This window comes from Hemiscyllium ocellatum, chromosome 2 (assembly GCF_020745735.1).
Source record: "Hemiscyllium ocellatum isolate sHemOce1 chromosome 2, sHemOce1.pat.X.cur, whole genome shotgun sequence".
Classification (NCBI taxonomy): Eukaryota; Metazoa; Chordata; class Chondrichthyes; order Orectolobiformes; family Hemiscylliidae; genus Hemiscyllium; species Hemiscyllium ocellatum.
The window spans coordinates 82,831,945-82,857,593 of NC_083402.1; the positions used below are offsets into that span (position 1 = coordinate 82,831,945).

General features: G+C 39.5%; 1 protein-coding gene across 3 annotated transcripts in view; it reads left to right on the forward strand.

Moving 5' to 3' along the window:
* vps13a (vacuolar protein sorting 13 homolog A) overlaps positions 1–25,649 on the forward strand; it is a 410,927-nt gene that overhangs the window by 198,774 nt on the left and 186,504 nt on the right. For all 3 annotated transcript variants that reach the window (XM_060837965.1, XM_060837981.1, XM_060837974.1), the window contains exons 37-42: positions 3,893–4,065; positions 14,327–14,547; positions 14,634–14,866; positions 15,127–15,219; positions 15,321–15,680; positions 22,082–22,183. In XM_060837965.1, coding sequence (XP_060693948.1) covers positions 3,893–4,065; positions 14,327–14,547; positions 14,634–14,866; positions 15,127–15,219; positions 15,321–15,680; positions 22,082–22,183 — 1,182 coding nt within the window. The remainder of the gene's footprint in view (positions 1–3,892; positions 4,066–14,326; positions 14,548–14,633; positions 14,867–15,126; positions 15,220–15,320; positions 15,681–22,081; positions 22,184–25,649) is intronic.

Consider the following 25,649-nt stretch of genomic DNA (forward strand, 5'->3'; position numbering starts at 1 on the left):
CCCAGGTTGGGGGGCGGGGCTGGTGAGGTAGGATTCAAAAGGGATCTAAGGCACACCTTTTTCATGCAGAAGGTGGTACGTTTATGGACTGAGCTGCCAGCGAAAGTGGTGAAGCCTGGTACAATTGCAGCATTTAAAAAGGATCTGGATGGTACATGAATAGGAAGGTTTTCGAGGGATATAGGCTAAATGCTAGCAAATGGGACTAAATTAATTTAGGCTATCTTGTCAGCATGGACATGTTGGACCAAAGAGTCTGTTTCCATGCTGCACATCTCAATGACTCTATGACTTTGTTACCCAGGAAAGGTGAACTACCTCAGTAATTTGGGCACCAGATGAAGCTAACCATTTTACACTTTTATTATGCAGTAGAAATATGAATGATATTTTCCCCTGAGTAAAAGATGCCATCAAGGTGCAAAAACTGTGCCTACAGCACAAATGAGGCATTTAATTTTCGTGTCAACACATTGTCACAGCTGATATGTCTCAAGGACTAGTGAATCGCATCAAACAGCACTTTCCTCCGAATGTTTGCAATAGGAAGAGTGCTGACAGTACTGGACCCAGCCTGTTCTTTCAAAAGTCTGGTCAAAATGTCAAATCTACAACTCTTGGTGAACAATCTTAAGTGTGCTAAGAATCACACTGATGACCAATTTAAGATTATCAGTCATGTGTGCAGAATAACTAATGTATGCCTACGAGAAGCTTTATCCTTTACAGGGCACTTTCTGCAGGAGAGAGAACATCTCCAGCCATTGCAATTTTTTTCAGTTAAATAGAAGCTTTTCTCATTGTTATTTTTTGGCAATTTGACTCAATCAGCACCCTTTTCTCAAACTTTTTAATATGTTGTTGAAGGTTATTGTGGTGCAGTGGTGCCAGCTCTGCCTCTGACCCAGGAGGGTAGCATTCAAGTCCCACCTACTCTCTGAGCAGATTCAAAAATATCTTTAGAATATTGTTCCCTTTTAAAATTTGGAACCCTTACATCACTGCAGGCAGAAAAGTTTGAGTGTCTTTTTGTTCAGCAATAAAGGCATTTTATTTAAATTTGCAAATGCTAATGAAAGATTCTTTCTCTACCTATAAGGATCACAGTGTTGTGTAGGACAATCAATAATCCACCTGATGTGAGCTTCTGTGTTCTTGGTCTTGTCTACATCGTGTACTTTTGTTGCTTAAAGAAGATGGAGATAGCCTGTTCATTTTTGCTACATGGCTGTGAGGACTATAGTAGAATCTTGTGTGTAGTTACCCATAGTGTCCTTCCTGGAATTCAACTATCTGTATCCATAGGGGAAATTGTCATTAATTTGTCCTTATTCTGATGTGTTCCCTGATACAGGAACAAGGTAGGCCAAGGAAGCCAAGGGTTAAATGATCCCTTCAGAAACCTAGCCTTTAAGTTAACAGTCATTAATCCTTGCTCTGGCTGCCTGCTGACCTGGACTATATTACTGGAGCTTGGCTTCTACCTTCTCCAGTGCCAGTTGGGCCATTTGCAAGATTCTCCTATTCTCCACTGTTACATGAGGGAAGGTCTCCATGTAAAGACATAATGCACAGCTGGGAACTACTTTCTAACTCCAGATGCAGGCATTTACCTTGAGCAAGAGTTCCCTCTGCTTTTGCATTATTCCAGGTGTTGATATGTGGTTGTACATTAGATTGATCACTCTGCCAAGTAGCTCATGAGCTTGAGAGCCTGAGGCATGGTTGATTTTGTTGCCATCAGATACTGCTGCATTTGTCAATTATGATCTATCTTTGCACAAGGGAACTCTACCATACTACTGCTTCTACAGGTCCAAATACCCACTGAGGGCAAACGCATTCTCCTAATGTTCTGCCTACCTCACAGAGCATCGCTGTGACATCCCCTATTCCTCTACCCCAAAGGAGGACTGTCCTCAGAAACCTTTGCATCTGATATGGCCCCCAGACATTTCGATTTGATTCTTGTTGCTCCATGTACCATGATACAGTGAAAAGTTTTGTTTTGCATGATGGACAGACAAATTGTACCATACAAGATGTATGGGATAGCAGAACAGAGTGCAGAATATAGTGTTACAGCCACAGAGGATGTGCAGATAGGGAGATCAGAATTAATATTTGAGGTCCATTCAAAAGTCTGATATGACTGGAGGAAGAAGTAGTTCTTGAATGTGTTCGTACATGTATTCTACCTCTTTATACCTTCTGCCCTCCGGAGGAGGATGGAAGAGAGTATAACCAGTGAAGGAGGGATCTTTGATCATGTTTGCCTGCTGAGAGGTAGTGGGAAGTATTGATGGAGTCAATGAATTAAAGGCTGTTTGGGTGATGGACTGGGCTGTGTTCGCAACTTTCTGTAGTTTCTTGTGATGTTGGGAAGAGCAGTTGCCATATTTTTCCTTTTTTGCACCCAGATCGAATGGTTTCTATGGTGCATATATAAAAATTGGTAAGATTCCTTGTGGGCATTCTGAATTTCCTTTCCCTCCTGGGGAAGTAGAGGCATCGTTGTACTTCCTTGATAATTATGTCTATGTGAGTGGACCAGGGCAGAAAGTTGGTGATCATTACTCCTAGGAACTGGACCATCTCCACCTCAGCATCATTGATCCAGACAGGGCAGTGCTGCCCATTATGCTTTCTGAAGTCAGTAGTCAGCTTCTTCCTTTTGCTGACATTGATGGAAAGATTGTTCTTTTTGCACCAGACCACTGAGCAATCTCTTTCCTGTCATGACTCTTGTCATTGTTTGAGATCCAATCTCCAATGATGGCATCATCAGCAAACTTGTAAATGGAGTTGGAATGGAACTTGACGACACAATGGAACTTGGTGGATAAGGAGTACAGTAAGGGTCCACTGGTGTTGAGGTTTATGGCGGAGAGAGTAATGTTGCCTGTTCTTACTGATTTGAGGTCTATGGGTCAGGAAATTGATCCAATTAGGGGGGAAGCCAAGACCTAGGTCTTGGAGTTTAGAGACAGGTTTAGTTGGAATTATGCTGTTGAAGGCTGAGCTGTGTTCAATAAATGGGAGCCTGATGTAGATATCTTTATTATCCAGATGTTTGACAGATGAATGTAGGACCTGAGAGATGGCATATGCTGTGGACCTGTTGTGCCAGTAGGTGAATTTCAAAGGATCAAGAAAATCTGGTAGACTGGAGTTGAAGTGAACCATGACTAATCTGTTGAAGCACTTCAAAATAATGGAGGTCACTTGGGCTATAGTGCTCGCTCCTGCTTTGGTGTGTAATATTTAATCTTGCTGTAACTTTCTGTGCTGATCTGAGGTTTGTTTTTATTTGGTTCCCACATAAAAAGCTACCTGTTTTAGCACCCAGCTAGACGTTTTCTGAAGCCTGCCTTAATTAACAAAAGCCCTCAATTTCCCTAGTATCCTTGGAGTGGCAGGTATCACACCCATATCTAAGTTTGTTCAATATCCTTGCATCTGTACTTTTGTTGCATCTGCTGGGTTGTGGCTAGTATTAACTTTGCCCTTTGCAAGCTTTTATGCTGTAACAATTTTCTTATAGGATTTTGAAATCCATTGCAATGCACTGGAATGGATGAAACTAACTGAAAACGGGCATGATCGTATTTCAGATGTTACTGACCTAGAAGACTCCAGTACTCCAGTAATAGAGAACGTAATATTTCAGCGAACACCTTTTTTCTTAGTCTTTAAACAAAACAAAATGTTGGTTATGCAGCTTAAGAACTCAATACTTAATGTGTGACTATAAGCAAAAATAGTTAGTTTTATTAGAGTTAGATCCTACTAAATTTTAGATTCTGATATTTGATCATTTAAAAAAATCTCATTAAGAATGATTCTTTATCATTCACTGAAACAAATATTCCTTGCTTTCCAATTAAACCAGTTGAACATTGTTAAAGAACAGAGATCTGAAGAGGACCAACTAGCAGAGTTCAAATTGCATACACTTTCCAGTTCAATCAAGATGTTGTCTGATGGATCCATGAATGCTGCTGTGAAACTTTTTAACTGTATGCTGGATGATAAACGAAAGGCGATACAGAAAGCCACATCAAGGTATTTCTTTTTCAATGTAGACAGTACAAGCTCAAGTATAGTCCAGCTTTTTGGTAATTTTTCTTTCACAGCAATATAAATTGTTACCCTGCATTCCGGGCCCACCTATTTCCACATAACCTTTGCAAAGTTATCTGGCTTTTTTTAATAGACTGGGTACAAGATGCAAAGAGGCTTCAGGATTTAGGTAAGCTGAGCAAGTAGGCAAGAACATAACAGATGGAATATAATAAGGATAAATGTGAGGTCATCTGCTCTAATGTAAGAAATAGAGATGTAAATATTTCTTGAATGGAGAGAGTTTGGAAAGTCCTAATGTCTAAAAGGGACATGATGTCCTTTTCATAAACAATTGAAAGCTAAATGTGTTATATCGAATGGTTTCTCCCTTGTTGGCTATGTTAGTGACATGCTTTAAAAAAAAATTCTGGTTTGACCCAATGACTTCCTGTCATAATCCACGATGACTCTGTCCAGTTAGACAATTATTTTCTAAATATCCAGTAATCACATCCTTTATAATGGATCTAGTACTGTCTCTATTACAAATGTCGGGCTAACAAGGGCGGCACGGTGGCACAAGGGCGGCACAGTGGTTAGCACTGCTGCCTCACAGCGCCAGGGACCTGGGTTCAATTCCCGCCTCAGGCGACTGACTGTGTGGAGTTTGCATGTTCTCCCCGTGTCTGCGTGGGTTTCCTCCGGGTGCTCCGGTTTCCTCCCACAGTCCAAAGATGTGCGGGTCAGGTGAATTGGCCATGCTAAATTGCCCGTAGTGTTAGGTAAGGGGTATATGTAGGGGTATGGGTGGGTTGTCGCTTCACCGGGTCGGTGTGGACTTGTTGGGCCGAAGGGCCTGTTTCCACACTGTAAGTAATCTAAAAAAGTCTTTAGTCCCTTGTTTTCTCCACTTTTCCTTGTATAAACTGTCGATGGTTGCAAAACCCTTTCCGGTCTCAGGTAACTTTGCAGAATTAACACAGTCAGTTCTGCAATAATGCAGTAGTTCAGTTCTCATGCAATCCCGTGTTGTAAGAAAATTGCATAATAGCAGCACCATTTAAACTAATGGGGCCAGTTTTAACATTATAATCAATACATGCTTTAAAAGTTCACATTTTAGAGGCAGTGTCCCCTATTCGCTAATTGTGTTCCAGTGAATTTGTGTGAACCAAATGGGCGTTGTAGCAGAATGACCTGTAGAATTCACTTTATTCACTATCTGTAGCAGTATCTTTAAAATACTAGGATTCTGAGGAATTGTCAACTTGGAGTGCTGTTAATTTTGCCATTGCTACTTTATTACTAATAGTTTATTTCAGTTCCACACCTCACCAGACTTTTGAATGTTTATTATTTCAGGGCAACTTCTTGCTTCTTCTTGAAGATGGGCACACAGTACTTTAGTTTCTCCGCCATTTCTTATTATTATTCTTACTAAACTCTCCTGTAATCGACCCACATTCTCTTATTGCTTGCTTTATCAATTGTCGGTCCTCTATTGCTGAGTTGTAAAATTCTCCTCTGCTCTGGCTTACAGTTTTAGGCAAATTTATAAATCTCCTCTTTTGTTCTAATACAATCTTTAACTTCCATGTTGGCCTTGGTTTTCTATGGGGCATTTTGGAAAATTGAACATTAATCCTTGAATCATAGAGCCATTGCTTATCTACCACCAAATATTTCAATTTATTTTTCCAATTGCACCCAGCTAGCTTCTTGCATATAGCTTAAAAATTGCACAAATTCCAATTCATAATTATAGTTTCAGGTTGAACTAGTTTTGCAAGTTTAATGGAAAATTCCATTATACAATACTTGCTACTCATTAATGGCTCTTTAGGAACCAAATTAATCATTTTTCACTGCATAATATTGGATCTAAATTAGCCAGTACCCTGGTTAGTTCTTCAACATACAATTCTAGAAATTTATTGTTCATTCTTCTTCCAAAGCATTGGTGCTCATTAGATTTAGGAGAAAGTGAAGACTGCAGATACTGGAGATCAGAGTCGAAAAGTGTGGCGTTGAAAACCTCCGAGGAGCAAGAGAGTTCATGTTTTGGGCATAAACCTGTCATCACAAATGTCCTGATGAAGGGCTTATGTCCGAAACATCGACTCTCCTACTGCTCGGATTCTGCCTGACCTCTTGTGCTTTTCCATTGTCACACCTCTCGGCTCATTAAATTTACCCAGTTTAGATGTAGATTGAAGTCACTCATGATTATTGTATTTCCCTTGCCACATAGAACTCAAATTTCCTGATTTAGACTGTGTCCTATACAATCACCATCTTTTCAAAGCTTGTAAACTATTTCTACCAATGATTGCTGCCGTTTATTGTTTCATAGCTCCACCCAACAGATTCTACATCTTATTCTTCCAATTGGAGATCCTCTCTCATATACTCATCTTGTAACTTATTAGCACTACCACTTCCTTTTCCTTTATGCCCATCCTTCCTAAATAGCGTTAATCCTTGAATATTCACTGTCCACTGTTGATCAAGTTTATGCCACATATCTGTTAAACCATATTCCTTCACTTGCACCATCTATTCACTGTCTTGATGTGAATGCTGCATGTGTTTAAGTAGAGGACTTTTAATTCTGCTGTTTTAACATACCTCTAATTTGACTTTGGTTGATTCCAGAGCTTATTTCTATTGTTTTCCACTGTCATTTACAGTTTTTGTGGTTCCCATAACTAGCTTTGTTTTAGAGTCATAGAGATGTACAGCATGGAAACAGATCCTTCAGTCCAACTCGTCCATGCTGACCAGATATCCTAACCTAAAGTGGTCCCATTTACCAGCACTTGGCCCATATCCCTATATAACCATCCAGATGCCTTTTAAATGCTGTAATTGTACCAGCCTCCACCATTTCCTCTGGCAGCTCATTCCATACACGCATCACCCTCTGTGTGGAAAAAATTGCCCCTTAGGTCCACTTTACAGTTTTGCCTTCTCACCTTAAACCTATTCCTCTAGTTCTGGACTCTCCCTCCCCAGGGAAAAGACCTTGTCTAATTATCCTTTTCATGCCCGTCATGATTTTATCAATCTCTATAAGGTCACCCCTCAGCCTGCAACACTCCAGGGAAAACAGCCCCAGGCTATTCAGTTTCTCTGTAGAGTTCAAATCCTCGAACCCTGGCAACTTCCTTGTAACACTTTTCTGAACCCTTTCAAAAGTTTCACAACATCCTTCCAATGGGAAGGAGATCAGGATTGCACGCAATATTCCAAAAGTGGCCTAACCAATGTCCTGTACAGCTGCAACATGACCTCCCAAGTCCTGTACTCAATACTCTGAGCAATAAAGGAAAGCATACCAAAAGCCTCCTTTACTCTGCTGTCTACCTGAGACTCTACTTTCGAGGAGCAATGAGCCTGCACCCCAAGGTCTCTTTCTTCAGTAACACTCCCCAAAACTTTACCATTAAATGTATAAGTCCTGCTCTGATTTGCTTCTTTGCTGTCCAGTACATCTCCAATTTTGATGTCATCTGCAAACTTACAAACTATACCTCCTATGTTCACATCCAAATCATTTATATGAATGATGAAAAGCAATGGACCCAGCGCTGATCCTTGTGGCAGACCACTGGTCACAAGCCTCCAGTCTGAAAAGCAACCCTCCACCACTATCCTCTGTCTTCTACCTTTGAGCCAGTTCTGTATCCAAATGGCTAGTTGTCCTGTACTCCAGGTGATCTAACCTTGTTAATTAGTCTACCGTAAGGAACCTTGTCGAACACCTTACTGAAGTCAATATAGATCATGTCCACTGCTCTGCCCTTATCGTTCCTCTTAGTTACTTCTTGAAAACACTCAATCAAGTTAGTAAGACATGATTTCCCTTGCATAAAGCCATGCTGACTATCCCTAATCAGTCCTTGCCTTTCCAAATACATGTTCATCCTGTCCCTCAGGATTCCCTCCAACAACTTGCCCACCACCGATGTCAGGCTCACCAGTCTATAGTTTCCTGGCTTTCCTTACCACCTTTCTTAAATAGTAGCACCATGTTAGCCAACCTCCAGTCTTCCAGCACCTCACCTGTGACTATGGATGATACAAGTATCTCAGCAAGGGGCCCAGCAATCACTTCCAGTTCAACTTATTCCTAGATGGTTATCCTAACAGGCATCAAGTTCCGCACACCTATCATTTCAGTTCTTGCTGAACTTTACAAGTGATCAATCTCCTAATGTCTCGAATTTAAAATGTGTACCCACATTTCAGGTGTCTGTTCATGACTTTACTGTTCCTCAATATTAAAATCCACTGCCACTTGTCTGTCCTGAACACAAAGACATAATTAAGGCATTTAGCCCCTCACGCCTTCTCTGGCATTCAGAAAATGCTGTATATTCCATGCCAAGTTGCTGTGCTATCTTAATAATCCTTGATATTATTAGTAACTACAAGTCTGTCAATCTGTGTCTTTAAATTATTTAATTGTGGAGCTTCTACAGAGTATAGGGAAGGTGATGGCCTGGTGGTTTTATCACTAGACTATTAATCCAGTGATCCAGAATGTTCTGGGGACCCAGGTTCAAATCCTACCACCCTAGATGGTAGAATTTGAATTCAATAAAAAGAATTCCGGCATTAAGAGTCTATTAATGACTTTGACTCCATTGTCATTAAAACTGATCTGGTTCACTAATGTCCTTTAGGGAAAGAGATTACCATCCTTATCTCATCTGGATTACATGTGAATCTAAACCTAAAGCAATTTGGTTGACTCTTAACTGCACTCTGGGTAATTCTGGATGGGCAATAAATGTTAGCCTAGCTAGTCATGCCCTCATACCAAAATGACTAAAAATTCCAATGATTCATCATTCTCTAAACAAAGAGGCTTCTGCTCCTCATATCAGTCCTAAACCGCTTGCGTTTTAATCTGAGACACAGCCCCATCAACGCACTCTCCACTCCCAGCACCTTCCCTTGCTGCTGCAAGAGGTGGAAAATCTGCGCCCACACTCTTCTCTTCCCCCGCCACCCCCCTCCACTCACTTCCATCCAAGGCCCAGAGGATCCTTCCACATCAGGCAGAGATTTTCCTGCACCTCGAAACACCTCATCTGTTGTGTCCTTTGCTCTCAATGTAGTCTCCTCTACATTGGAGAGACAGGAGACCAACTTGCGGAATGTTTTCATTGTTTGAATTGTTTCTCGGGTTCTCATCTCCTTGACATGCTCGTTTAAAGTCTCTCCAACAACACCAGCAAATCTCCTCATGAATAAATTAGTCACTGTCCTACTAAGATATAATCTATCCTTGTGCCCACAACCAATCCCAGTGCCCCAGAAATCTCAGGCCCTCCGTCCAGTACAATTTTTCAAGCCACCTATTCTTTCACTTGAGCTCCTGGTCTCTGTGCACTGGGAGTAATCCTTATTTTTGCAAGCTTGATGTCACAAGATTGGCACTTGCTACATTTCTTTGAAGAATCATTGTCCTCACACATAACCAAACTGGAGAACTGGTTAGTGATAGAGGGACTTGGGGCGCTCCTGCACTACCTACCTACCATTCTCTGTGACTGCATGATCTTGATCTGTGATATAGCCATTTTGTAAAATGTGCGATCTAGTAATTCTCAGCTTTGCAGATGCACTACAGTGATTCCGGTTGCTGCTTGAGTTGCAAATGCTGAAGATTTTTTTTCAGTTGACTACAATGCTTGCTGGATTGTGTAGGCCTTATGAAGTGACCCAGAATTCCTATCTGGCAGACTTGATCTGAAATCTCATGCATCTACATGTTTTTCCATGCATGAAGTTTGCATTCAGACTATTGACATTAAACTAGAGACTAGAATAAAGAGTATCAAATTATTCAATAATTAACTACTATAAATCCAGATCTTTACACATGCTAGATACTTGATCAATCAGCCTCCGCACTTGTGCAATTACTGTTTTTGTTTTCAAACTTGACTGCAACTGCAAACATAGCTCTCAGCTTCTATTCATTGTACATCTCTGAATTTTCTTACAGATCCGCTCTGCGCTCTCTCTCGCACTCACTCTCATGCTCTTTTTTTTCTTCAGGCACGTGTAAGCCCTGATCCTATATGTCACATGCACCAAGATTGAGTGAAAAGTGTTCTTTTGCATGCTATACAGGCGGATCATACAATACAAAGTCCAGCACGGTAGCAGAACAGAATACAGCATTACAGTCACAGAGAAGATGCAGAGAGCGCGAAAGATCAGAATTAACATTTGAGGCCTGTTGAAAAGTCTGATAACAGTGACGAAGAAACTGTTGTTGAACCTATTCGTATACGTATTCAAACTTTTATACCTTCTGCTGGATGGAAGAGAGTATAATCAGGTTGGGACAGATCTTTGATGATGCCGGTTTCTTTTCTAAGGCAGCAGGAAGTACAGATGAAGTCACTGGACAGAAGGCTGGCTTGCATGATGAACCGGGCTGTATTCATGACTGTAGTTTCTCTTACAGTCTTGTGAACAGCAGTTGCTATAGCACACTGTAATGCATCTAGTTAGCATGCTTTCTATAGCTTTCTATAATTTCCATAGCCTCATGAGGAAGAGAGACATTGTTGTGCTTTCTAGACCATTGCATCAACGTGGGTTGACTGGGACAGATTGGTCATTGTCACTCCCAGGAACTTGACGCTCTGGACTGTCTCCAGCTCAGCACCATTGATGCAAACAGGGGTGTGCCATCCACTTTGCTTCCTGAAGTCAGTGACTAGCTCCTTAGTTTTGCTGATGTTGGTGGAGAGATTGTTGTCTTTACACCATGCCACTAAGCATTCAATCCCTTTCCTATATTCTGTCTCATCATTGTTTGAGATTCCACCTACAATGATGCTGTTGTTAGCAAACTTGTCAATGGAGTTGAAGTGGAAAATTTGGCAATTCAGTTGTGAGTGTATAAAGGGTATAGCAGAGGTGATGAGTAGCAGCCTTGTGGGGCACCAAAGTTGAGAATTATGGAGGAGGAGGAAGTTTTGCCTATTCTTACTGATTTCAGTCAATGAGTCAGAAAGTTGAAGATCCAGTTACAAAGGAGGGAACCAGGACCTAGGGCTTGGAGTTGAGTGGTGAGTTTGTTTGGAATTGTGCTGTTGAAGGCAGAGCTGTAGTCATAAGTAAGAGTCTGATATAGTATCCTTGTTACCTAGATGTTCGAGGGATGCATGTAGGGCCAGGGAGATGGCATATGCTGTGGAACTGTTGTGCCAGTCAGCGAATTGCAAAGGATCAAGGCACTTTGGTAGGCTGGAGTTGATGTGAGCCATGATTAACCTTTCCAAGTACTTCAGCATTATGGAGGTCAGAGGCACCTTATGCTGTTTAGATCTTGTCTCTGTTCAATTTTTTTAACTATGGCTAACCCACTTAACATGCACACTATGGGGCAATACTTAGCATTACAAAGCCACCTAAAATGCTCACCTTTGGACTGTGGAAGGAAAGTAGCGCATCGAAGTAAACCCATGCAGACATGATGAGAATGTGTGAACTCCACAAAGATAGTTGCCCAAGACTGCAATTGAACCCAAGTCCCTAGCCTTGTACAGGAAAATTTGTCTGTTTTATTACATTAATTGAGTTTTGATTATCCAGACTCAATAACCTCGGATATTTTTATATTCTTAAACCGAACAATTCCACTTCTCCAATCCTTTCATTTAATTGACTACTCTTCATCCATAGTTATCACTCCAGCAAACAAACATCAACTCTACCCTCCCCAGGAATGTTTGATTTCAAGAGGTCTCCATAATTTTCCGACATGGCCTAAACAATGATTTGCAAAGATTTAGCATTTCTTTGTTTTTAAAAAAATTCAATATCCTTTTTTACAAAGCCAATTATGCCATTCACTTTCCTTAACCACCTTATCAACTTGCATTGCCACCTTCAAAGATTTATGACCGTACACCCGCAGATCATCTCATCTTATATTTCCTTAAAACAACACCGTTTATATTATTTTGAAAAAAACATGGTGGAGAGATGAAGTATCTTCATTTTGAAGGATGGTAAGGTCTAGAACACACTACTTGGAAGGGCATTAAGATCAGATACCATCAAAACATCCAAAAGGTAACTGGATATGAGCTGAAAGAGAACAGCTTGCTAGGATACTAGGGAGAAAACTAGAGTGTAGGATATGTTGAACTGTGTCAGCTCTTTTGAAAGATAAGATGGGCTGAATGGATTTCTTCTGTATGATCAATTGCTAATATTATGGACATTAGATTAGATTAGATTAGACTTAGTGTGGAAACAGGCCCTTCGGCCCAACAAGTCCACACCGACCCGCCGAAGCGCAACCCACCCATACCCCTACATTTACCCCTTACCTAACACTATGGACAATTTAGCATGGCCAATTCACCTGACCCGCACATCTTTGTGACTGTGGGAGGAAACCGGAGCACCCGGAGGAAACCCACGCAGACACGGGGAGAACGTGCAAACTCCACACAGTCAGTCGCCTGAGTCGGGAATTGAACCCGGGTCTACAGGCGCTGTGAGGCAGCAGTGCTAACCACTGTGCCACCGTGCCACCCACAATACAATTACTTACTAATTTATTTCATATCCTTCTTCTCTGATCCTCACGAAGTTGAAGTTATGTATCAATCTTACACTTGCCCTTTCCCATTTCCAACAAAATACTGATTTGCCCAACTTTCCCTCCTGACCACTATGCTAATTGACATTGTACTAAGGAGCTGTAGCAATTTATAACGTAACTTGTTTTTAAAACCTCTATCAGTCTATCACCTAAAGCCTGTAGAAATGAGGTCTAAGTCATTTGCCATCATTTTGTCGTCATTCCCTAAGGACATGCCACATATCCAAATACAGTAATCAGCTGCTAAATTAGTTCGTGCAGTTGCACCATTGTCTGCATAATGAGATTGCTAAACAGTTGTTGTAGAACTTTGTAAATTCTTAATGTTGCTGTTGTGACCAGAACCCTCATGACTCTTTGGTCTATCAACATCATTCAAACCTCCAATTGTTAAGTCAAATTCCTCTGATTTGCTGATCTACTCCTGCCTTCTAACAGCATATTTCTCATTCACCACATTACACCTTCCTAAAATTGGATTCAGACCCCTAGAAGCTCACCTAGAATTCAAGCAATTACTTGGCCTTGTGTAAAACCTCTTAAGTAGTGCAGTTAAGTGTTGATTAATTGTCATTTCTTGATATAGAAGGCAGATTCCAGGAATCCAGTGGCCTCTTACCTGATAGCTCATTGGGTACAAATGATAAGATTTGGCCCAAAACCACATCCTCCTACTCTTCCATTTTTGTTATGTTTACTCTTCTTTCTACATGTCTTTCCTTCTTCCCTTTCTTGTCCACAATCCTCTAGCATCTTGGCTGACTTGCAAGAAGTTAGGATAATGTAATATTTGCTAGTGTTAAGGTGACAATGTTGGGGTGGGGATTGGAAAGTTTGTATCACAATTTGAGAAATAGTGTGCAGGAAGATGTTCACGTAGCTGTGGAATTTGTTCCTTAACTGATAAACGTAATTCCACCATTTTCTATGTGTGAGTGCCATGTAAACCTACAGGACTTCAAGTTGCTTTTAATTCCATGATCATTTAGGATTATTCCTTAATCAGTTCTGGTATCTAGGACTAGAGCTATTGCTGTGAGCCTGAGTTCTTCCCAGATAACTCTGCAAAACTAGTGTTCATGAAGGGTTGGATGACTTCCAGGTAACAGGAAGCATATTTGTTCTGTGATTCTACCAAGTTGATTTCAAACAATAGGCTGGAAGTTCCATAAATATGGCTTTGGTAGCAATGTTTACTCCTCTGTGACGGAATTTGCATTATTTCAGGTAAATATAAGTGCTGAAAGTATCCAGTAGGTCAGGCAGAATCTGTGTAGATTGAAATCAAACTAAAGTTTCAGGTTAATGGCCTCTCATTAGAACATTAGCTTACTTTCCTCAAACACTGTTTAGCCTGCTATCTAGTCACACTAGTTCCTGTTTTTATTTCTGATTTTCACCATTCACAACAGTTTGCTTTTGAAAATGAAGTTTTACTTATGTTGATCTTTCCAGTACTTGAATTTGAGATACCTTAACAAAATATAGACAATAAGTTTTGTTGCATCAGATATTTAAATGGTTTGGGAACGAAAAGACCTAGGTAGTTATATTTTGCTTTTTCAATCTGTTTCATTTGTCTAGTAATTGCTAATGTGATTATTTTCCAAACTTTAGAATGATAGAAATGAAGCTAGGAGTTGAAAAGAATGCAATGATGGACCTCTACTACAAACAAGGAAGAGAAGGAATGGTTCTAGATGCAACTATACGTGATATTCATGTTTGTGCAAGTATGGAATTTCTACTCACAGTGGCTGACTTTTTTATCAAGGCAAATAATCAGGTCTCTACAGCTCCAGTGAATAAGCCAGCTGCCATGACATCAAAAGAAAAAGGTTTGGAAGATAATTAAGGGCATTTGGATATTTTTAAAGTTGATGGAAAAAAATTATACATTTACATTCTTTTTTATTTATTCAAGTACCACCGCAAGCTGCGTCCAAAATGGAGCTGAGTGTTCACATTCAGAATCCAGAGATTGTCTTTGTGGCAGATTTGACCAGAGTGGATGCCCCATCACTTGTGGTGACTGCACAGTGTGAAGCTGACATTAATAATGATCCAGAACTTCAACAGATAACTGCAACTATTAAAGATCTCAAAGTTATGGCCTGTCCATTCCTAAAAGAAAAGAGAAAAGATCATGTTACCACGGTATACAATGATGAATATAAAATTTTTCATTTTCTGTTTCAGTAAAGTTTGTGATACTTTACAAAAATCTATTGAATATTTCAGCATTTCAGGCTTTTTAACTTAAACATTGATATTGTTTCTACTTTAAAAATGTATAAAGTCACATGATTACTAATGCCATTGATTGGCTCAATCTAAATCTAAATTATTGGATATGCTGTAATTACAGGAGTATAATCTTGCATGTATAATATGATATTTTCAATTCTGAAACCTAGGTCTTAGAGCCTTGTAGTGTATTTTTCCAAAGTGCACAAGCTACATCTGGTCCCAGGTTCTTGGAGTTAGCAGTGAAATCACTAATGCTGAAAGTAAGAAGATATTTAGTTTTTCTACATAATTTTTCTGAGTTGCAAAATAATTTAAAAATGCTTGCTGAACAACTTTATCTATTTTGTGTGTTATTTCTTAGGTATCTCCTGTTATTATTAACACCGTGATTACAATCACATCTGCCTTAAATCCCACTGTCGACAATCCACATGAAAAGGACAGTGAAATACCACCTGACTTGTGGAATAAGAAGAATGTGAAAGACTTAAAACTCTGGTTTTTGGAGGAAACTAAAAATAATGAAAGTAAGAATGGCCCAACAGCACAATTAGAATCGACAGAAGAGAACCTAAAAATGACGGTGGACTTCATTTGCTTGACACTCGAAGCAGGTGTTGGACATAGAACTGTTCCAATGCTTCTGGCAAAGTCAACTTTTAAAGGGGATGTGAAAAACTGGAGCACATTCATTAATCTGCATTGCCACCTTAACTTAGAGGTATGAAGTTTATGGAAAATCCTTTTTTACATAAACATGCATATGTGTTAGGCCCATTCCTGGTAATGTTTCTATTGTGTTTTCTGCAATGAAGCTTTGTGATGTGAAATTCTGATTAAATAAAGTAGTTGAAATTTGATAGTTCTAGTTTGTTTTAAACTGAGCAGACCTATTAGTACTCAGCATGAACTTAAGAAAGAAAAGTAGTGCATGTGTTTTTAACAGTGTCATTTTTCAGATTAGATTTGATACCAGACTCAGAAGTTGGATTTTAAGAAAGTATCTATGGTGCTAGCAGAAGTGAAACAGGGTGATGCGCTAGCATTTGGTAGAATTTAAATTTGGTTAATAAATCTAGAATTGAAAGCTAGTGTCATCTATAGTGACTACACGCTACCATTGATTGGTGTGAAAACCCGTGGAAAAGATGGGAAAGAAGTCTGCTTAGCTGGTCTGGCATTTCTATGACTCCAGATCCACACCAATATGTTGACTCTTAACTGATTTCTGAAATGGCCCAGGAAGTCACTTGGGTTAAGGGTAATTAGGGGTGGATAATTGCACAGAAGGAAGCTTTTTGGCTCATGGTGTCTGTATGGTTCTTCAATGAGCATTATTATATAGAACGATTCTCCTATATTTTTACCATACCATTACATATTCTTTCTATTCAAATTATCATTTAATGCCCTTTTTTTTAATGCCTCAGTTGACTCTGCTTTCCACTAAACTTCCAAGCAGTGTGTTCCAGACCTGAACCATTGATTTTCTTTTTCTTCTTGCATCATAATTGCAAATTACTATTTCCCACATTCTCAATCCCTTTGCAAACACAAACAGTTTCATCCTGCCTATCCATGCCTGTCATAACTTTATAAATGTTTATATATAATAAATACCAATACCCAAATTCCATGAGAGACTAATGAAAAGGTAAGTATGTGTAAAATGTGGATGCAGGTACTTGAATTGTCAAGAAGTCAAAGCAGTTGATCAAATCTCCTGGCCTTCAATTTTTTCACTTTTTAAAAAGTCTGTTAATTTGAAAAGAGTATTTGCATTTTTTGTTTGATGACATACGCCTGAGGGCAATCATTATAAAATTTGCACTGAATGACTCATTTCACAAGCTATTATTGTTACAGTGGCCGTCAACCAGCATGGTTTCATTGACAGTTGCACAAGATAATGAAATATATTATGAAGGGCTATAAACTTCAAAAGTGATTAAACATCTGAATATACTTTTTTCTTCATTCCAGTGCAATAAAGGTATCATTGCCCATAACACAATCTCCTTGAACTGAATCATTTAATCACCTATTTCAGAAAGCATTCACGTGTCAGCAACATTACTGAGTCCTTAGTTGCTTGTGATCCAGACTGGGAAGAACAACAGATGTCTTTCCCTGAAGAATACCTGTGAACCAAATGTATTTTTAACAACAATTGATGTCATGGACCACAGTTACTGAAACCAGCCTTGTATTTCAAACTCATGAATTTAATTTAAATTTCACCAACAGCTATGGCGGGATTTGAACTCCTGTTCCCAAAGCAGTAGATTGTGCCTTTGTATTGCCAGTCTAGTGACATTACCATTACACCAATGTCTAATTTTTACAATCTCAAAGTTTAAATGACCGCTTCCAAAGGTGTCTCAGGATTGATCTAACAAGGTTGCTGACTTCTCCAAAGAACCCTGGCAACTTCACACTTTTCAGATGGTCTAAAGTCCATAAGTTGTGTTTTGAGCACTGGTAAAGATTTCTTGAAAGCAGCTGCACTTCCACATGTGTGGCGGTCTCCATGAATCAAGAATGAGCAAATAGCAATCTCTCCCTTTTCAACTCCTGTGAAAATGATAGGTGCTGGAATTGAGGGCAGGACTTCAAGTTGGGGCTGTGGAACCATTTTTTGAGACAACCTCTGGCTTAGGCATTGCTTCAAACATTCAGGCCACAATCCCGTTAAAATGTCACTGAAGTCATTGTAGATACTGTTGGCTCTGCTATGACGGGAATTGACTTTAATGTAATTGAAGAATGTAGACCGTTATTTATAGAATGCAAACTTTCCTAATATGTATTAGATTAAATGGCATAGCTTTTGTGTGATTTTTTTATAATGTGACATTGCACAAGAACTGAACTATTGTGTTATGTCAGAACCGACTGCATCTAGTTTTAGACATAGTATACACAAATGTGTGAATTTACATTATATATGTAAACATGAAAAATTATGAGTAAGGCTGTTCATTTTCCATCTCCAGCCTGTTCTTCCATCTTGATAGTAGCATGGCCTCAACTTTGCTTTTTTGACTACCACCAATAGCCTTCAAGTCTCCTGTTAGTCAAGAATCTATTCAGCTCTGCAGAAAAATATGCAGTAACCCTACCTCCAGTACTCTCTAGGGAAGAGAGTTCCACAGACATTGAATCCTATTGGTCATAGAGAAGGTGATCTATACCTTGCTTATATTGTCTTCTGTTGACAGACACAGATCATGGTCCATACAGGTGTTAATGACATAGGCAAGAAGAGAGGTAAGGGCCTGCAAAGGGAATTTTGGGAGTTAGATGGAAAGTTGAAAACCAGGACCCCTAGGCTTGTAATCTCATAATTAGGAAGATAATACAGTTGAATGCTACAGAGTTGGTGTTGGAGGGAGGGCTTTAGGATCATTGGGATCTCTTGCATGGCTGGAAAGACAGGTTGCGTCTAACTTGAGGGGCACCAATTTTTTTTGAATGGAGGTTTGCTAGTGCCACTTAGCAGCGTTTAAATTAGTGTGTTGGGGGATGGGAACAGAGCAGTGGGTTAGCGAATGGACTGATGAGAAGGTAGAAATTAAGTCAAGCAAGTTTAAGAGCAGGGTTACATTAATGAACACTGTGGACTGGCAGTCTGAAGTGCATTTATTTCAATTTGAGGATTATCACAGTAAGGTAAATGAGCTTGGATTAATATGTGGAATTGTGATGTTGCAGCCATTCCATAAAATGGGCTGAGAAGAGGGCAAGATTAGCAGTTTAGTGTTCCAGGGTTTAGATTTTTCAGATGGATTGAGGGGGAATTAAAAAGGATGGTGAGTTGTTAAAGATTGAGGAAAATGTCACAGCAGTACTAAGGGCATCTTGGATAGCTCATCTGGTGAGGCCATATGTGTAGAACTCAGGAAGTAAGAAGGTGCAATCATAATGATTGGGTTATACCATAGGCCTTCCAATAGCCAACAGGAGATAGGGGAACATGCATGTATGCTGATCATGGAGAGATATAAAACAAAAGGTTTGTAGTAGTGGGTGGCTTTTACTTCCTCTATGTTTACTGCGACTCCCTTAGTGCCAGGGACTTAGTTGGGGCAGAATTTGTTAGGTAGATCCAGGAAGAATTCTTGACACAATATGTAGATACTTCATCGAGGAAAGCGGCCATACTTGTATTGAGGAATGGTTCTTATTCGGATTTCACTGGCAGAGCATTTTGGCAATAGTGATCATATTTCCATAAGTTTTGAAATATTTATGGATAATTATCAGACTAGTCCTTGGGTAAAAATGTTAAATTGGGGCAAGGCTACTTACTAAAGCATTGGACAGGAACTGGAAAAGCTAGATTGGGGGTGGCTGTTTGAGGGTTGACAGTTCAGAGACTTCAAGGGCAATTGTTCAGAGTTGAGGACCAGCATGTTTCTATGGGAATGAAATGTGAGGATGGCAAGATGTAGGAATCCTGGATGACTAGATGTTGGAAGTTCTGTTGAAAAGAAAAAGGAAGCATACGTAAAGTTCATGAAACTGAAATTGGACAAGGTCCTTGAGGAATATAAAGGAACCAGGGAAGAATGTAAACAAGTAATTAAAAGGGCTAAAGGGGTCATGAAATGTGATTAATTGTATTTGCCAAGGAGAGTCCAAAGGCATTTTAAGCATATATTTGGAGCAAGAAAGTAGCTAGGGTAAGGGTAGGTCCACTTGAGGACAAAGAAGATAATTTGTGCATGATGTCAGGGGACGTGTGTGATGTCCTTAATCAGTACTTGGCATTGGTATTCACCAAGGAGAAGAACTTGGATGATGGTAAGATTGTGGATGGGTATATTGATATTCTAGGGCGTTGATATTAAAAAGCTTAGGGTGTTAGATGTCTTGAAAAACATTAAGGCGGATAAGTCCCCAAGGCCTGATGGGATTTATTGCAGTATATGGAAAGGGACAAGGGAGAAGATTGCTAGGGCCTTGGCAAGATCTTGTAGCCTTTTTAACTACGGGTGAGGTCCCAGAAGACTGGAGAGTAGCCAGTGTTGTTCCTTTGTTTAAGAATGACAACTGGGATAATCCAGGAAATTATAAGAGTGGTCGGGAAATTATTGGAGAAGATTTTTAGGGACAGGATTGGCTCACATTTGGAAAATAACAGACTTATTTGGTACAGTGAGCATGGCTTTTTATGGAGAGGTCTTTTCTCACAAATTTGATTGAGTACTTTGAAGGACAATATGGATTTTACTAAAGTATTTGATAAAGTCCCTCATGGTAGGCTGGTCCTGAAGGTTAAGTCATTGGGAGCCACGGTGAGTTGGTAAATTGGATAGAAAATTGGCTTGGTCATAAAAGCCAAAAGGTAGTTGTAGAGGAGTCTTTTTCTGACCAGAGGTCTGTGACCAGTGGTGTTTTCCTGAAGATTGGTGCTGGGATCTCTGTTTGTAATATATTTATAAATGATTTGGGTGAAAATGCAGGTAGTCCGGTTAGTAAGTTTACAGATAATGCAGAAATTGGAGGAGCTGTGGGTAGTGAGGAAGTCGTCAAAGAATCCAATAAGATATAGATCAGTTGGATGGAGAAATGGCAGATGGAGTTTAATCTGGCCAAGTGAGGTAATGCATTTTGGAAGATCAAATGCAAAAGGAAAATACACAGTAAATAACAGGACCCTTAGAAATGTTGATATGCAGCAAGATCTTAGGGTCTAAGCTGGATTCAATGTTGATCTGTTTTCTTCCCACAGATGCTGCCAAATCTATTGTGTTGCACCAACAATTTGTTGTTTCAGATCTCCAGCATCCACCTTCTCTTTCCTTTACCAGGAAGTAACTTGGAGTTGAGTATATTAGCTATAAGGAATATTTGGACAAACTAGGATTGTTTTCAGTAGAGTGACCTGATAGAGATATATAAAATTTAGAGGCGGGGATAGGATGGGTAGTCTGTCTTTTTTCCAGGGTAGAAATGTCACATACTAGGGAGCATAGGTTTAAGGTGAGAGGGGGAAGGTGTAAAGGAGATGTGCAAGGCATTTTTTTTTTAAACAGAGGGTGCTGGATTCCTGGAATGTGCTGCCAGTGGAGAAGCAGATATAAAAGCAATGTTTGAGAGGCATTTGGGCAAATACATGAACAGACATTACTACTAATCCCCATGCTTGAAGGCTTTCAGTTCCTCAGTACCAAACTCAATTTGGTTATCCACCCTGCAAATCCACTTATGTTCATACAGACCACAAAATCTCAAATTTGTTGGAAATTACAATAGTTAGCTGCTTTATCTTCTACCTTTTCATTCCCTTATTTGCCATGCATACTGTCACATGCTTCTGTCACTGGCTGTTGACAGAAATGGAAGACTCTATCTTAAGAAGTATGATTGCCTCCAAGTGTCCAGGTAACTATTAGTGATCTGATGCAATGTGTGAACTCAGTCAGCAGCTCAATGACCTGAAGCTTTTGTATTAGATTGGCATTCTCATGCTGCTTTATTCTATAATCATAATGCATTACCTGCAGTGCCATAATGTTAATTTACTTATTTTTCTAAAATATTTTATGATTAATAAATCCTACAACTTTGAAGAAGTTTTACTCCTGTTTGTATAAACTTACTGACACTCTTGAGCTCAACACCGTCTAGGAGAAAGCAGGCACTTAATTGGCCTTAAGTATTCAGCCCCTCCATAATGAGTACATCAAGTGAACAGTATATATCATTCACAAGATGTGCTGGTAACGTGCCTTCTAGGCAGCTTCAGTAGTGCATTCCAAATCAGTGACATCTGACCCACAAGACAAAGGCTGGAGATGCATGGTAACATCACTGCCTGCAATTCCTATATCATGTCTTGGAAGTATATCCACTATATTCTGTGTCACTGGTTCAAACACTGCTGGAACTCCCATTCTCAAAGCACACTGGGTGTACTTGCCCCAAATGGACCACAGTGGTTCAAGAAGGGGCTTGCTGCAATATTCTAAAGGGCAGTTAAGGATAGAGAATAAATTCTGACCTTATTAGTAATGCCTACATCCTTTGAAAAGATCAATTCAAAAATGGTTGAGGAATCTGGAAGAGAAGAAAGAGGCAAAATATTAACTGCTCACCATTTTCTTTTTCCATTAGGTGCATTACTATAATGAAATGCTTGCTGTGTGGGAACCGCTACTAGAACCATTAGAAATTGAAAACAGTGATGAATTTAGGCCTTGGGAACTTGGGATTAAGGTTTGTGCATTGACTATTTTTTTGAATAAATGCTTTGATCTAGATATTAGAACTATAACTCAAAAATGCTACCATATAGTATACTACGAATAGAAGCTTCTTCCAGCTGCTTCTAGGTTCACTTTGATGAGATTTGCTAATGATGTGATGTTTTGTGTACTGCTTTGCACTGAAAATGTTGATAATTTATGCTCAAAATTATATCAAGGTTCATGGCAAGACGCAATGTTGATCAATTTTCATACTTTGGCAGCCTTCTCTCAATGAAGACAGATATCAGTGATAAAATGCATCATCTCCAGTGTCATTGCAGTCAATGGAAATAGACTGATGACAAAGACCTCATTTCCATTGTTAAGCACGTGGTCTGCTGGACAACAGTTGTTATCTGCCTTCCTGTATTCATCGGAGATATGGACAGTGTACAGCAGCTGTCCTGGATCGTTATATGATCAGAGTTGTCTCAGCAAAATCCTGAAAAACCAGTGGATGCTTTGATATCAATGACCTCCTTCAGGCCAACATCCTGAGCATTGAGGCACTGGTTACAACCAATTGCATTGGGCAGACCACATCATCTGCATATTTTAAACAAACTGTCTATTTTGAGCTTTGTTGTATGGATTTGTGCAAAATGGGAACAGAAGTAGATCTGATGACCAGTTCTGAGGAAGAGTCAGAGGACCAAGAACATTAAATGTCTTTCCTTTCCATAGATGCTACCAGACCTGCTGAGCTTCTCCAGCAGTTTCAGTTTTTGTTTCAGACCTCCAGTGTCCACAGATCTTTGTTTTATTACAGTAGATGTAGATAATTTGGAACCTTGAGCTTGCTCTGACATCCAGTAAAATTATGGCTGATTGGTTTGTTTTACATTCTATTTTCCCATCTACACCTGATAACCTTTGATTATCTTGCCTTCCCTTAAAGTAAGCTAATCTATCTTTGCTTTTAAAACAAAAATGACCCCATATTCCCCAGCTTCAGAGACAGACAGTTCTGAAGTCACAGATACCTCTGGGGGGAAAAGAAGAATTATCTTCATCTGGAAAGGATAGCATCTAAGTTTTAAACTGTGCCCTAGTTCTGAACTTAACCACACGAGGAAACATCCTTTCCATCTTAAGACCATACTTCAATCAAGTCACCTCTCATTCTTAACTTCAATAACTAAACTCCAATGAAAATGAGCCAAATCTGTGCAACCTTGTAAGTCAATCTACTGATTCCATCTAGAAATCCATGTCTGAACCTCCTCTGACACATTTACATTATGACCAAAACTACACGCAGTATCTGCGATGTGGTTTCATCAATGCCCCATATAACTGAAGTATAACTCCTTATCTCTTCTTTACAACACATTTTCCAACTCATCCTTGTATCATCTGTGAATTTAACCATTGTGTGTTTGCTCTCCTCATCCATTGTCATTGATGTAAATTGTAAAATGTTTGTGCTATAGCACAGGCACTGTGAAACTACTTGCTATATCCTGCCAATTAAACAAAGGCCCATACTGTTTTCTGCTAACAAGTCAATTCCTGCTAGTGTATTACTGCCTGCATCATCAGCTTTTATTTCCACAACAAATTCTGATGTGGCATCTTGTCAAATGACTGAGAAATCCAAGTATAATATGTCCATAGGCTCTCCTTTGTCCACAGTCATTGGTTCAAAGAAGTCTACTATATTGGTTAAATATGATTTTCCTTTTACCAATCATTCTGACTGTTCCCTGACATCAAGCTAACTGGCCCACAAGTTTTTGCTTTCTGCCTCCCTCCTTCCTGGAGTGAAGAAGTTATATTTGCTGCTTTTTGGTCTGACGGAATCTTTCCTGAATTTAGGGAATTTTGGAAATTAACACCAATGCATGTACTACCTCTTAAGCAACATTAGAATAAACTCCACCTGGAACTGAAGAGTTGTCAATTCATATCTCCATAAGTTTGCTTTATGCCACTTCCCTTTTAAGTGTAATCTCAAGTTCCTGTCTCTTTTCTACCTTCTGATTTACAGCTATTATTAGACTTTTTTTGTATCCTCACTAATAAGGACTTAGCAAAATATTTGTTAATTTCATCAATCATTTCCTTTATTGTTTAATATTGACGCCTTATTCTGACTCATTGGAGATCCAACACTACGTTTTGGTTTCTTCCTTAAGTACCAATAGGAACTCTTGCTATCTACATTTACATTTCTAGCTAGCTTCCTGCTATACTCTAATTTCTTTCTCCAAAGAAACCTTTAGTCATTCTCTGCAATTGTTTATATTTTGACTAATCATCTGACCTGCCAATCATGTTTATTTAGTTATATGCTTTCAGTTAGGAAAACTATCAACATTTTGTTAATTAACTAAAGATGGCAGGTCCTCCGTTTGAGAATTTTTCTTTTATGTTTGGAAAATGCTTATTGGCAGACATTGGGAATGTTTCAGAATATTCACTGAATCTCTCACAATCTGTCCCGTACCCAGTATGCCAGTGCACTTCACTAACTCAGCTTTATATACCCACATAATTGTCTTAATTAAGTTGAAAATAATACTCTTTGCCAAGTCTTCACACTTTGAAGTTGCATGTAAAAATGCACTATATTGTGGTAGCTACTACCTCAAGGTACCTTTTACTCTAAGCTAATTAATTAAGTCTGTCACTTTACGCAATACCAAGTTCTATAACCTGTTCTCCAGCTGGTCCAAGCATTCTACTTCCAAAAGTATTTTTTGGTCTCTTCATCTGGGCTATGACTGTCAATCTGATTTTTCTAGGTTATGTAGATTAGGCTGGGAGCAGTATACAAGTCAGCAGCACTGTTAAGCAGATTGGGAGGACTATGCAGTGAGTCAGCAACACTGTGAAACATGGAGACAGTAAGGTATGCAGATGCTGGAGATCAGAGTTGAGAGTTTGTTGCTGGAAAAGACCCGAAACGTCAATTTTCCCTCTCCTTGGATGCTGCCCTGATCTGCTGTTCTTTTCCAACAACACATACTCAACACTGTGAAGCATATTGAGTCAAAAGAGGAGGAGCCTGTGCTTCCAAAACAGCAAGAGGAAGAGTGGGACAGTAGCTTCAAGAGCAGCAGAAAGAAGAACCAATCTATGTGAGAAGGAAGTAACTGTAGGAAAGAAAAACTGGCAGCAGACTCCCTTCAACTTGTTACTTTCTGTAAGACCCAATGTGTGACATCACAGGAAACCAGGTAGGGGATTGGTGGGAATTTTTTCAGTCTTTTAATTACTCAATTGGTTTAAATCAGGAGACTTAGGAGAGCTGATGAGTACAGGTAAGAAATTCACCTTTGAAATATTTAACATCTAAATTAATTAATTGAATGGAATACAGTTAGCTGGGCAGACAAAGTGCTGTAGCTATAGTATGTGCATGTTGTGTGCATGAGTACAATCCATCATGACCACATTCAGCATTGGCTGCTCAAGACATTTTGGCTCAG